The following is a 15,363-nucleotide window of genomic DNA, read 5'->3' as shown; positions in this document are numbered from 1 at the left end:
TAACGACTAGGCTAGGTAACGACCAGAATAGGTAAAGACCAGAATAGGTAATGACCAGAATAGGTAATGACCAGAATAGGTAATGACCAGGTTAGATAATGACCAGAATAGGTAATGACCAGAATAGGTAATGACCAGGCTAGGTAATGACCAGGCTAGGTAATGACCTGGCTAGGTAATGACCAGAATAGGTAATGACCTGGCTAGGTAATGACCAGGCTAGGTAATGACCAGAATAGGTAATGACCTGGCTAGGTAATGACCAGAATAGTTAATGACCTGGCTAGATAATGACCAGAATAGGTCATGACCAGGCTAGGTAATGACCTGGCTAGGTAAAGACCAGAATAGGTAATGACAAGAATAGGTAATGACCAGAATAGGTAATGACCAGGCTAGGTAATGACCAGATTAGGTAATGACCAGGCTAGGTAATGACCAGGCTAGGTAATGACCAGGCTAGGTAATGACCAGAACAGCTGGATAGACAGCAGAAACAGATATGGGACCAGGCTAGGTAAAGACCAGGCTAGGTAATGACCAAAATAGGTAATGACCAGGTTAGGAAACGACCAGGCTAGGTAATGACCAGAATAGGTAATGACCAGGCTAGGTAATGACCAGAACAGTTGGCTAGACAGCAGAAACAGATATGGGACCAGGCTAGGTAATGACCAGGTTAGATAATGACCAGAATAGGTAATGACCAGAATAGGTAACGACCAGGCTAGGTAATGACCAGGCTAGGTAATGACCTGGCTAGGTAATGACCAGAATAGGTAATGACCTGGCTAGGTAATGACCATAATAGGTCATGACCAGGCTAGGTAATGACCAGAATAGGTAATGACCTGGCTAGGTAATGATCAGAATATGTAATGACCTGGCTAGGTAATGACCAGAATAGGTAATGACCAGGCTAGGTAATGACCTGGCTAGGTAATGACCAGAATAGTTAATGACCTGGCTAGATAATGACCAGAATAGGTCATGACCAGGCTAGGTAATGACCTGGCTAGGTAAAGACCAGAATAGGTAATGACAAGAATAGGTAATGACCTGGCTAGGTAATGACCAGATTAGGTAATGACCTGGCTAGGTAATGACCAGGCTAGGTAATGACCAGGCTAGGTAATGACCAGAAACAGATATGGGACCAGGCTAGGTAATGACCAGGCTAGGTAAAGACCAGGCTAGGTAATGACCAAAATAGGTAATGACCAGGTTAGGAAACGACCAGGCTAGGTAATGACCAGAATAGGTAATGACCAGGCTAGGTAATGACCAGAACAGTTGGCTAGACAGCAGAAACAGATATGGGACCAGACTAGGTAATGACCAGGCTAGGTAACGACCAGGCTAGGTAATGACCAGGCTAGGTAATGACCAGGCTACTTAACGACCAGGCTAGGTAATGACCAGGCTAGGTAATGACCAGAACAGCTGGCTAGACAGCAGAAACAGATACAGGACCAGGCTAGGTAATGACCAGGTTAGGTAACGACCAGGCTAGGTAATGACCAGGTTAGGTAATGACCAGGCTAGGTAATGACTAGGTTAGGTAACGGCCAGGCTAGGTAATGACCAGGCTAGGTAATGACCAGGCTAGGTAATGACCAGGTTAGGTAACGACCAGGCTAGGTAATGACCAGGCTAGGTAATGACCAGGCTAGGTAATGACCAGGCTAGGTAACGACCAGGCTAGGTAATGACCAGGCTAGGTAATGACCAGGCTAGGTAATGACCAGAACAGCTGGCTAGACAGCAGAAACAGATACAGGACCAGGCTAAGTAATGACCAGGCTAGGTAATGACCAGGCTAGGTAATGACCAGAACAGCTGGCTAGACAGCAGAAACAGATATGGGACCAGGCTAGGTAATGACCAGGCTAGGTAAAGACCAGGCTAGGTAATGACCAGAATAGGTAATGACCAGGCTAGGTAATGACCTGGCTAGGTAATGACCAGAATAGGTAATGACCTGGCTAGGTAATGACCAGGCTAGGTAATGACCAGAATAGGTAATGACCTGGCTAGGTAATGACCAGAATAGGTAATGACCAGGCTAGGTAATGACCTGGCTAGGTAATGACCAGAATAGTTAATGACCTGGCTAGATAATGACCAGAATAGGTCATGACCAGGCTAGGTAATGACCTGGCTAGGTAAAGACCAGAATAGGTAATGACAAGAATAGGTAATGACCTGGCTAGGTAATGACCAGAATAGGTAATGACCAGGCTAGGTAATGACCAGATTAGGTAATGACCTGGCTAGGTAATGACCAGGCTAGGTAATGACCAGGCTAGGTAATGACCAGGCTAGGTAATGACCAGAAACAGATATGGGACCAGGCTAGGTAATGACCAGGCTAGGTAAAGACCAGGCTAGGTAATGACCAAAATAGGTAATGACCAGGTTAGGAAACGACCAGGCTAGGTAATGACCAGAATAGGTAATGACCAGGCTAGGTAATGACCAGAACAGTTGGCTAGACAGCAGAAACAGATATGGGACCAGACTAGGTAATGACCAGGCTAGGTAACGACCAGGCTAGGTAATGACCAGGCTAGGTAATGACCAGGCTACTTAACGACCAGGCTAGGTAATGACCAGGCTAGGTAATGACCAGGCTAGGTAATGACCAGAACAGCTGGCTAGACAGCAGAAACAGATACAGGACCAGGCTAGGTAATGACCAGGTTAGGTAACGACCAGGCTAGGTAATGACCAGGTTAGGTAATGACCAGGCTAGGTAATGACCAGGCTAGGTAACGACCAGAACAGCTGGCTAGACAGCAGAAACAGATACAGGACCAGGCTAGGTAATGACCAGAACAGCTGGCTAGACAGCAGAAACAGATACAGGACCAGGCTAGGTAATGACCAGAACAGCTGGCTAGACAGCAGAAACAGATAACGACCAGGCTAGGTAATGACCAGAACAGCTGGCTAGACAGCAGAAACAGATACAGGACCAGGCTAGGTAATGACCAGAACAGCTGGCTAGACAGCAGAAACAGATACAGGACCAGGCTAGGTAATGACCAGAACAGTTGGCTAGACAGCAGAAACAGATATGGGACCAGACTAGGTAATGACCAGGCTAGGTAACGACCAGGCTAGGTAATGACCAGGCTAGGTAATGACCAGGCTACTTAACGACCAGGCTAGGTAATGACCAGGCTAGGTAATGACCAGGCTAGGTAATGACCAGAACAGCTGGCTAGACAGCAGAAACAGATACAGGACCAGGCTAGGTAATGACCAGGTTAGGTAACGACCAGGCTAGGTAATGACCAGGTTAGGTAATGACCAGGCTAGGTAATGACCAGGCTAGGTAACGACCAGAACAGCTGGCTAGACAGCAGAAACAGATACAGGACCAGGCTAGGTAATGACCAGAACAGCTGGCTAGACAGCAGAAACAGATACAGGACCAGGCTAGGTAATGACCAGAACAGCTGGCTAGACAGCAGAAACAGATAACGACCAGGCTAGGTAATGACCAGAACAGCTGGCTAGACAGCAGAAACAGATACAGGACCAGGCTAGGTAATGACCAGGCTAGGTAACGACCAGAACAGCTGGCTAGACAGCAGAAACAGATACAGGACCAGGCTAGGTAATGACCAGAACAGCTGGCTAGACAGCAGAAACAGATACAGGACCAGGCTAGGTAATGACCAGGTTAGGTAATGACCAGGCTAGGTAATGACCAGGCTAGGTAACGACCAGAACAGCTGGCTAGACAGCAGAAACAGATACAGGACCAGGCTAGGTAATGACCAGAACAGCTGGCTAGACAGCAGAAACAGATACAGGACCAAGCTAGGTAACGACCAGGACAGCTGGCTAGACAGCAGAAACAGATACAGGACCAAGCTAGGTAATGACCAGAACAGCTGGCTAGACAGCAGAAACAGATACAGGACCAGGCTAGGTAATGACCAGGTTAGGTAATGACCAGGCTAGGTAATGACCAGAACAGCTGGCTAGACAGCAGAAACAGATACAGGACCAGGCTAGGTAATGACCAGAACAGCTGGCTAGACAGCAGAAACAGATACAGGACCAGGCTAGGTAATGACCAGGTTAGGTAATGACCAGGCTAGGTAATGACCAGGCTAGGTAACGACCAGAACAGCTGGCTAGACAGCAGAAACAGATACAGGACCAGGCTAGGTAATGACCAGAACAGCTGGCTAGACAGCAGAAACAGATACAGGACCAAGCTAGGTAACGACCAGGACAGCTGGCTAGACAGCAGAAACAGATACAGGACCAAGCTAGGTAACGACCAGGACAGCTGGCTAGACAGCAGAAACAGATACAGGACCAGGCTAGGTAATGACCAGAACAGCTGGCTAGACAGCAGAAACAGATACAGGACCAAGCTAGGTAATGACCTGGCTAGGTAATGACCAGAATAGGTAATGACCAGGCTAGGTAATGACCAGAATAGGTAACGACCTGGCTAGGTAATGACCAGGCTAGGTAATGACCAGGCTAGGTAATGACCAGAACAGCTGGCTAGACAGCAGAAACAGATACAGGACCAGGCTAGGTAATGACCAGAACAGCTGGCTAGACAGCAGAAACAGATACAGGACCAAGCTAGGTAACGACCAGGACAGCTGGCTAGACAGCAGAAACAGATAACGACCAGGCTAGGTAATGACCAGAACAGCTGGCTAGACAGCAGAAACAGATACAGGACCAGGCTAGGTAATGACCAGGCTAGGTAACGACCAGAACAGCTGGCTAGACAGCAGAAACAGATACAGGACCAGGCTAGGTAATGACCAGAACAGCTGGCTAGACAGCAGAAACAGATACAGGACCAGGCTAGGTAATGACCAGGTTAGGTAATGACCAGGCTAGGTAATGACCAGGCTAGGTAACGACCAGAACAGCTGGCTAGACAGCAGAAACAGATACAGGACCAGGCTAGGTAATGACCAGGTTAGGTAATGACCAGGCTAGGTAATGACCAGGCTAGGTAACGACCAGAACAGCTGGCTAGACAGCAGAAACAGATACAGGACCAGGCTAGGTAATGACCAGAACAGCTGGCTAGACAGCAGAAACAGATACAGGACCAAGCTAGGTAACGACCAGGACAGCTGGCTAGACAGCAGAAACAGATACAGGACCAAGCTAGGTAACGGCCAGGACAGCTGGCTAGACAGCAGAAACAGATACAGGACCAGGCTAGGTAATGACCAGAACAGCTGGCTAGACAGCAGAAACAGATACAGGACCAAGCTAGGTAATGACCTGGCTAGGTAATGACCAGAATAGGTAATGACCAGACTAGGTAATGACCAGAATAGGTAACGACCAGGCTAGGTAATGACCAGGCTAGGTAATGACCAGGCTAGGTAACGACCAGAACAGCTGGCTAGACAGCAGAAACAGATACAGGACCAAGCTAGGTAATGACCTGGCTAGGTAATGACCAGAATAGGTAATGACCAGGCTAGGTAATGACCAGAATAGGTAACGACCAGGCTAGGTAATGACCAGGCTAGGTAATGACCAGGCTAGGTAATGACCAGAATAGGTAATGACCAGGCTAGGTAATGACCAGAATAGGTAACGACCAGGCTAGGTAATGACCAGGCTAGGTAATGACCAGGCTAGGTAACGACCAGAACAGCTGGCTAGACAGCAGAAACAGATACAGGACCAAGCTAGGTAATGACCTGGCTAGGTAATGACCAGAATAGGTAATGACCAGGCTAGGTAATGACCAGAATAGGTAACGACCAGGCTAAGTAATGACCAGGCTAGGTAACGACCAGGCTAGGTAATGACCAGAATAGGTAATGACCAGGCTAGGTAATTACCAGAATAGGTAACGACCAGGCTAGGTAATGACCAGGCTAGGTAATGACCAGGCTAGGGTGATTGGACAACAGACAGATTGTGGAGGGAAAAGGTAGTAAACTGACCTCGACAAGGGCAAACTTCTCCTCCATGGTGTAGTTGTATCGTGTAGCTCGTTCATACTCCTCCGCGTTGTCAGGACACTCCTTGTTCGAGTACTTATCCGTTGGATGAACCAGCTTCCACGAGTACTGCAGGAAGAGTTGTCTTCATCATCATCCTCATCATCATCCTCATCATTATCAACAGGTGTCACATGCACCGAATACAACAGTGAAACGCTTACTTACAATCCCTTAACCAACAATACAGTTAAGAAAATACCAACAACAAAATAAGTAAGAGATAAGAATAACAAATAGTTAAAGAGCAACAGTAAATAACAATAGTGGGGTTATATACAGGGTATTACGGTACAGAGTCAATGTGGAGGCTATATACAGGGTGTTACGGGACAGAGTCAATGTGGAGACTATATACAGGGTATTACGGTACAGAGTCAATGTGGAGTTTATATACAGGATGTTACGGTACAGAGACAATGTGGAGGCTATATACAGGGGGTACCGGTACAGAGTCAATGTGGAGACTATATACAGGGTATTACGGTACAGAGTCAATGTGGAGGCTATATACAGGGTATATGTGGAGGCTATATACAGGGTGTTACGGTACAGAGTCACTGTGGAGGCTATATACAGGGTATTACGGTACAGAGTCAATGTGGAGGCTATATACAGGGTATTACGGGACAGAGTCAATGTGGAGGCTATATACAGGGGGTACCGGTACAGAGTCAATGTGGAGGCTATATACAGGGGGTACCGGTACAGAGTCAATGTGGAGACTATATACAGGGGGTACCGGTACAGAGTCAATGTGGAGGCTATATACAGGATGTTACGGTACAGAGACAATGTGGAGGCTATATACAGGGATTTACGGTACAGAGTCAATGTGGAGGCTATATACAGGGTGTTACGGTACAGAGTCAATGTGGAGGCTATATACAGGGTGTTACGGTACAGAGTCAATGTGGAGGCTATATACAGGGGGTACCGGTACAGAGTCAATGTGGAGGTTATATACAGAGGTACTGGTACAGAGTCAATGTGGAGGCTATATACAGGGTATTACGGTACAGAGTCAATGTGGAGGCTATATACAGGGGGTACCGGTACAGAGTCATTGTGGAGGCTATATACAGGGTGTTACGGTACAGAGTCAATGTGGAGGCTATATACAGGGGGTACTGGTACAGAGTCAATGTGGAGGCTATATACAGGGTGTTACGGTACAGAGTCAATGTGGAGGCTATATACAGTGTATTACGGTACACAGTCAATGTGGAGGCTATATACAGGGTGTTACGGTACAGAGTCAATGTAGAGGTTATATACAGGGGGTACCGGTACAGAGTCAGTGTGGAGGCTATATACAGGGGGTACCGGTACAGAGTCATTGTGGAGGCTATATACAGGGTATTGCGGTACAGAGTCAATGTGGAGGCTATATACAGGGGGTACCGGTACAGAGTCATTGTGGAGGCTATATACAGGGTGTTACGGTACAGAGTCAATGTGGAGGCTATATACAGGGTGTTACGATACAGAGTCAATGTGGAGGCTATATACAGTGTATTACGGTACACAGTCAATGTGGAGGCTATACACAGGGTGTTACGGTACAGAGTCAATGTAGAGGTTATATACAGGGGGTACCGGTACAGAGTCATTGTGGAGGCTATATACAGGGTGTTACGGTACAGAGTCAATGTGGAGGCTATATACAGGGGGTACCGGTACAGAGTCAATGTGGAGGCTATATACAGGGGGTACCGGTACAGAGTCAATGTGCAGGCTATATACAGGGGGTACCGGTACAGAGTCAGTGTGGAGTAGAAAGAGAGAAAAGGAGAAAGCAGAGAGAGAGAGGGGAGAAAGAGAGAAGAAAGAGAGAAAGAACAGAAAGAGAGAGAAAGAACAGAAAGAGAGAGAGAGAAAGAGAGCAGAAAGAGAGAACTGAAAAAAATAATTTTGTGTTTAAAGACCTTGAGGAGAGACTGTGGGCGATAGGGAAGACAATAGGAAAGATCATGGATATACTGACAAGATGTCTCTGCGCCCTAAAAATGGGAGTGGTTTTCCACAAGGCAGCATGGAAGGCGGTCTAGCTCTCGCCTATCCTTTCTTTGGATTGGTGGATACCTCATTTTTTGTCATCCTTTTTTGAATAGTCGATGAGGGTTGTTGACATCAACCGCCTGTATTCATTGGAGAGAGATGCTATGCCTAGCCTCATGCCTAGCCTCATATCATGAATATGCATAGCCATCAAGATAACTCCGGGATGTCACCTGTCCCAGTTACTGTATATCAATACACTCGTAACAACTTAAGATTTACTAAACTTGTAGTCAATCAAATAAGCCATTCAGTTTGTTGGCCAAATTCGACACTCTCTTATTGCCCTCCATACAAAAACTCCTTGCTTGGTGGGCGAAACAACGTCACCTGCCGCAGGGAGACAGATTTTGGGCCTCTCTCTTCCTCTTCCTCTCTGACAGTAGTCACAGTGTGAACTGTGAGAGAATTCAGTTTGGCCACCCTGATAGTAAGTCTCTGCAGGTGTCTGTCTGTGAGGGTCGTCTCCACTGTAGTCTTTGTTGTCAAAGGCACCATCACTTGGGATGTAGGACCTGACCACATCCATGAAGTGTGTTGGTTAGGGTTTGATCTGATTTATTAAGATCCCCATTAGCCAACTGTGACAGCTAGTCTTACTGGGGTCCGACACATAACGAAAAAGACAGATAAAAACCCATGTAATTTACTCTCTTCAACTTGTTCAACAGCCTTCATTACCAGATTCAGCAGAGGTCTACAACTTAGGGAATGATTTGTACCAAATACACTGCTCTTAGTTTTAGAGATGTTCAAGACCAGTTTATTACTGGCCACCCATTCCAAAACAGACTGCAACTCTTTGTTAAGGGTTTCAGTGACTTCATTAGCTGTGGTTGCTGATGCGTATATGGTTGAATCATCAGCATACATGGACACACATGCTGTGTTTAATGCCAGTGGCAGGTCATTGGTGAAAAGAGTAGAGGGCCAAAAGAGCTGCCCTGCGGTACACCACACTTTACATGTTTGACATTAGAGCAGCTTCCATGATAGAAAACCCTTAGATTTCTATTAGATAGACAGCTCTGAATCCACAATATGGCAGAGGTTGAAGAGCCATAACACAAAAGTTTTCTAAACAACAGGTTATGGTCAGGGATAAGGTTAGAGGTCACTCACCACTTCCATGACGTGTGCGCTCCACTGGGACAGTAGCTGCATCCCCTGCAGAGCCAAGTCAAACAGCTTCCTGTACTCATGGTCTGTCTTGTGGGCCTCCTGACGACCGGACCCCGTCACCACCTAGAGAGAGACACCTTTATTAGGACAAGAGGTTAACTAACCATAACCATAATCCTAACCCTTCAACCCTTCACATAACAGGTTAACTAACCCTAACCCTTCACATAACAGGTTAACTAATCCTAACCCTTCACATAACAGGTTAACTAACCCTAACCCTTCACATAACAGGTTAACTAACCCTAACCCTTCACATAACAGGTTAACTAACCCTAACCCTTCACATAACAGGTTAACTAACCCTAACCCTTCACATAACAGGTTAACTAACCCTAACCCTTTCCATTACAGGTTAACTAACCCTAACCCTTTCCATAACAGGTTAACTAACCCTAACCCTTCACATTACAGGTTAACTAACCCTTCACATAACAGGTTAACTAACCCTTCACATAACAGGTTAACTAACCCTAACCCTTCACATTACAGGTTAACTAACCCTTCACATAACAGGTTAACTAACCCTTCACATAACAGGTTAACTAACCCTAACCCTTCACATTACAGGTTACACTTGACATTAGGCTTGGGCGGTATACTGTATGCCGAGGTATTCTGAAATATACACGGTATGATTTTCAATACTGTCAACAACCCATGTTTTGTGTCTTTTATTGGGGAGGGCCCTAAAGCTCATGGCCCCCTCGCCTCATAGTGCTACGCCACTGCTTATAACTTTAAGTTACTATCTAAGATGTGCCAAATAAAATATCTCCAGCTCAGGGCTCCAGCTGTGCATAAAGTGTTGGTCCCATGTTCCATGAACTGAAATAAAAGATCCCAGAAATTTCCCAAATGTTGTGCACAAATTTGTATTACCTCCCTGTTAGTGAATATTTCTCCTTTATCAAGATAATCCATCCACCTTACAGGTGTTGCATATCAAGAAGCTGATAAAACAGCATGATCACTACACAGGTGCACCTTGTCCCGGGGACAATAAAAGGCCACTGCAAAATGTGCAGTTTTGTTACATAGCACAATGCCACAGATGTCTAAAGTTGAGCGAGAGTGCAAATGGCATTCTGACTGCAGAAATGTCCACCAGAGCTGTTGCCAGATAATTGAATGTTCATTTATCTACCATAAGCTGCCTCCAATGTCGTTTTAGAGAATTTGGCAGTACGTCCAACTGGCCGCAGACCACGTTTATGGCGTCGTGTGGGCGGGCAGTTCGCTGATGTCAACAATGTGAACATTGTAGTGGAAATGTCTTGTATTTACCAAATCATGAGAGCAAACCACACACAAATCAGAGTTATCATAAAGTCCATCTTTAATTATTATGAGTTCCATCACAACCCTGTGACTCTCAGATCAATTCAGTGTCTATAAATGAATTCTGAGAGTCCTTACAAAACAGTTCTTAGTATCATTTACAGTATAGCCAAGACACACCCATCTCAACTCACATGACGAATAACAGATCTTAGGAACAGTACAAAGGAAGACTTTACTTGAGAGAGGAGTATCCCATAGCCAGACAGCATTAGCTATAAATTATCGTTCAGTTTGCTCTCCTAAAACGAGGTTCTACTTCTCGTTCTTCGTACAACATAGTACCAAGACATTAGGATATATATCAATTGTCATTTTAGACACTCCCATTCTGGACAAGTTCACGGAGACACAGTGACTAGCACACAGACATTGTGGAGCCAAGTTCCCCCTCAATCATCCCTTCACATGGTTTAAAAGATATGTTTACATATGAAGACAAGCTTGACCTCTCTGCGGCCCAAGTAACTGAACCCTGACAGAGAACAGATAACTGCAACCGACCGGCCAACAGTATTATCCAAAAATAGACATTCTAATGACATATCTCACATAAGCATGCAATAAAAATAACAAAACATTTTATTTATAAATGTTACCTAAATAATTTGGATTCCGCCACGACAACATAGTGCCCCAGTGGGGTCATGGTATGGGCAGGCATAAGCTGCGGCCAATGAACACAATTGCATTTTATCTATGGCAATTTAATTTCATTTAATTAATTTTTTATTTCACCTTTATTTAACCAGGTAGGCCAGTTGAGAACAAGTTCTCATTTACAACTGCGACCTGGCCAATATAAAGCAAAGCAGTGCGACACAAACAACACAGAGTTACACATGGAATAAACAAACATAGTCAATAATAGAGTAGAAAAAAAATAAAGTATATATACAGTGTGTGCAAATGGAGTGAGGAGGAAGACAATAAATAGGCCAAAGTAGCAAAGTAATTACAATTTAGCATTAATACTGGAGTGATAAATAAGCTGATGATGATGTGCAAGTAGAAATACTGGTGTGCAAAAGAGCAGAAAAGTAAATATGGGGATGAGGTAGGTAGATTGGGTGGGCTATTTACAGATGGGCTATGTACAGCAGCAGCGATCGGTTAGCTGCTCAGATAGCTGATGTTTAAAGTTAGTGATTGAAATATAAGTCTCCAACTTCAGCGATTTTTGCAATTAGTTCGAGTCACTGGCAGCAGAGAACTGGAAGGAAATGTGGACAAAGGAGGTGTTGGCTTTGGGGATGACCAGTGAGATATACCTGCTGGAGCACGTGCTACGGGGTGGGTGTTGTTATCGTGACCAGTGAGCTGAGATAAGGCGGAGCTTTACCTAGCATAGACTTATAGATGACCTGGAGCCAGTGGGTCTGGCAAGGAATTAGATGTAGTCTAGTATCTCACCCATTAAAAAACATGAGATGTAGTCTTGTCGCTCACCCATTAAAAACACATGAGATGTAGTCTAGTATCTCACCCATTAAAAAACATGAGATGTAGTCTAGTCGCTCACCCATTAAAAACACATGAGATGTAGTCTAGTATCTCACCCATTAAAAAAACATGAGATGTAGTCTCTCACCCATTAAAAACACATGAGATGTAGTCTAGTCTTTCACCCATTAAAAACACATGAGATGCAGTCTAGTCGCTCACCCATTAAAAACACATGAGATGTAGTCTAGTATCTCACCCATTAAAAACACATGAGATGTAGTCTAGTCTTTCACCCATTAAAAACACATGAGATGCAGTCTAGTCGCTCACCCATTAAAAACACATGAGATGTAGTCTAGTCGCTCACCCATTAAAAACACATGAGATGTAGTCTAGTATCTCACCCATTAAAAACACATGAGATGTAGTCTAGTCTTTCACCCATTAAAAACACATGAGATGCAGTCTAGTCGCTCACCCATTAAAAACACATGAGATGTAGTCTAGTATCTCACCCATTAAAAACACATGAGATGCAGTCTAGTCGCTCACCCATTAAAAACACATGAGATGTAGTCTAGTATCTCACCCATTAAAAACACATGAGATGTAGTCTAGTCGCTCACCCATTAAAAACACATGAGATGTAGTCTAATCGCTCACCCATTAAAAACACATGAGATGTAGTCTAGTATCTCACCCATTAAAAACACATGAGATGTAGTCTAGTCGCTCACCCATTAAAAACACATGAGATGTAGTCTAGTATCTCATCCATTAAAAAAAACATGAGATGTAGTCTCTTACCCATTAAAAACACATGAGATGTCGTCTAGTCTCTCACCCATTAAAAACACACGAGATGTAGTCTAGTCTCTCACCCATTAAAAACACATGAGATGTCGTCTAGTCTCTCACCCATTAAAAACACACGAGATGTCGTCTAGTCTCTCACCCATTAAAAACACACGAGATGTCGTCTAGTCTCTCACCCATTAAGAACACACGAGATGTCGTCTAGTCTCTCACCCATTAAAAACACACAAGATGTCGTCTAGTCTCTCCCCCATTAAAAACACATGAGATGTCGTCTAGTCTCTCACCCATTAAAAACACACGAGATGTCGTCTAGTCTCTCACCCATTAAAAACACACGAGATGTCGTCTAGTCTCTCACCCATTAAAAACACACGAGATGTCGTCTAGTCTCTCACCCATTAAAAACACATGAGATGTCGTCTAGTCTCTCACCCATTAAAAACACATGAGACGTCGTCTAGTCTCTCACCCATTAAAAACACACGAGATGTCGTCTAGTCTCTCACCCATTAAAAACACACGAGATGTCGTCTAGTCTCTCACCCATTAAAAACACACGAGATGTCGTCTAGTCTCTCACCCATTAAAAACACACGAGATGTCGTCTAGTCTCTCACCCATTAAAAACACATGAGATGTAGTCTAGTATCTTACCCATTAAAAAACATGAGATGTAGTCTAGTCGCTCACCCATTAAAAACACATGAGATGTAGTCTAGTATCTCACCCATTAAAAAAACATGAGATGTAGTCTCTCACCCATTAAAAACACATGAGATGTAGTCTAGTCTTTCACCCATTAAAAACACATGAGATGTAGTCTAGTCGCTCACCCATTAAAAACACATGAGATGTAGTCTAGTATCTCACCCATTAAAAAAACATGAGATGTAGTCTCTCACCCATTAAAAACACATGAGATGTAGTCTAGTCTTTCACCCATTAAAAACACATGAGATGCAGTCTAGTCGCTCACCCATTAAAAACACATGAGATGTAGTCTAGTATCTCACCCATTAAAAACACATGAGATGTAGTCTAGTCTTTCACCCATTAAAAACACATGAGATGCAGTCTAGTCGCTCACCCATTAAAAACACATGAGATGTAGTCTAGTCGCTCACCCATTAAAAACACATGAGATGTAGTCTAGTATCTCACCCATTAAAAACACATGAGATGTAGTCTAGTCTTTCACCCATTAAAAACACATGAGATGCAGTCTAGTCGCTCACCCATTAAAAACACATGAGATGTAGTCTAGTATCTCACCCATTAAAAACACATGAGATGCAGTCTAGTCGCTCACCCATTAAAAACACATGAGATGTAGTCTAGTATCTCACCCATTAAAAACACATGAGATGTAGTCTAGTCGCTCACCCATTAAAAACACATGAGATGTAGTCTAATCGCTCACCCATTAAAAACACATGAGATGTAGTCTAGTATCTCACCCATTAAAAACACATGAGATGTAGTCTAGTCGCTCACCCATTAAAAACACATGAGATGTAGTCTAGTATCTCATCCATTAAAAAAAACATGAGATGTAGTCTCTTACCCATTAAAAACACATGAGATGTCGTCTAGTCTCTCACCCATTAAAAAACATGAGATGTAGTCTTGTCGCTCACCCATTAAAAACACATGAGATGTAGTCTAGTATCTTACCCATTAAAAAACATGAGATGTAGTCTAGTCGCTCACCCATTAAAAACACATGAGATGTAGTCTAGTATCTCACCCATTAAAAAAACATGAGATGTAGTCTCTCACCCATTAAAAACACATGAGATGTAGTCTAGTCTTTCACCCATTAAAAACACATGAGATGTAGTCTAGTCGCTCACCCATTAAAAACACATGAGATGTAGTCTAGTATCTCACCCATTAAAAAAACATGAGATGTAGTCTCTCACCCATTAAAAACACATGAGATGTAGTCTAGTCTTTCACCCATTAAAAACACATGAGATGCAGTCTAGTCGCTCACCCATTAAAAACACATGAGATGTAGTCTAGTATCTCACCCATTAAAAACACATGAGATGTAGTCTAGTCTTTCACCCATTAAAAACACATGAGATGCAGTCTAGTCGCTCACCCATTAAAAACACATGAGATGTAGTCTAGTCGCTCACCCATTAAAAACACATGAGATGTAGTCTAGTATCTCACCCATTAAAAACACATGAGATGTAGTCTAGTCTTTCACCTATTAAAAACACATGAGATGCAGTCTAGTCGCTCACCCATTAAAAACACATGAGATGTAGTCTAGTATCTCACCCATTAAAAACACATGAGATGCAGTCTAGTCGCTCACCCATTAAAAACACATGAGATGTAGTCTAGTATCTCACCCATTAAAAACACATGAGATGTAGTCTAGTCGCTCACCCATTAAAAACACATGATGTAGTCTAATCGCTCACCCATTAAAAACACATGAGATGTAGTTTAGTATCTCACCCATTAAAAACACATGAGATGTAGT

The 15,363-nt window shown here is 43.8% G+C and overlaps 1 protein-coding gene across 3 annotated transcripts in view; it reads right to left on the bottom strand.

Annotated features, from left to right (window-relative positions):
- The window catches only part of LOC139412784 (cytoplasmic FMR1-interacting protein 1 homolog), a gene marked incomplete at its 3' end in the record, with an annotated part of 108,281 nt that overhangs the window by 42,582 nt on the left and 50,336 nt on the right, over window positions 1-15,363 (bottom strand). For all 3 annotated transcript variants that reach the window (XM_071159619.1, XM_071159537.1, XM_071159714.1), the window contains 2 exon segments: window positions 5,958-6,083; window positions 9,198-9,320. In XM_071159619.1, the coding sequence (XP_071015720.1) occupies window positions 5,958-6,083; window positions 9,198-9,320 (249 nt within the window).

This window comes from Oncorhynchus clarkii, chromosome 1 (genome assembly GCF_045791955.1).
Source record: "Oncorhynchus clarkii lewisi isolate Uvic-CL-2024 chromosome 1, UVic_Ocla_1.0, whole genome shotgun sequence".
Lineage (NCBI taxonomy): Eukaryota > Metazoa > Chordata > Actinopteri > Salmoniformes > Salmonidae > Oncorhynchus > Oncorhynchus clarkii.
This window is presented reverse-complemented; position numbering and strand designations above follow the sequence as displayed.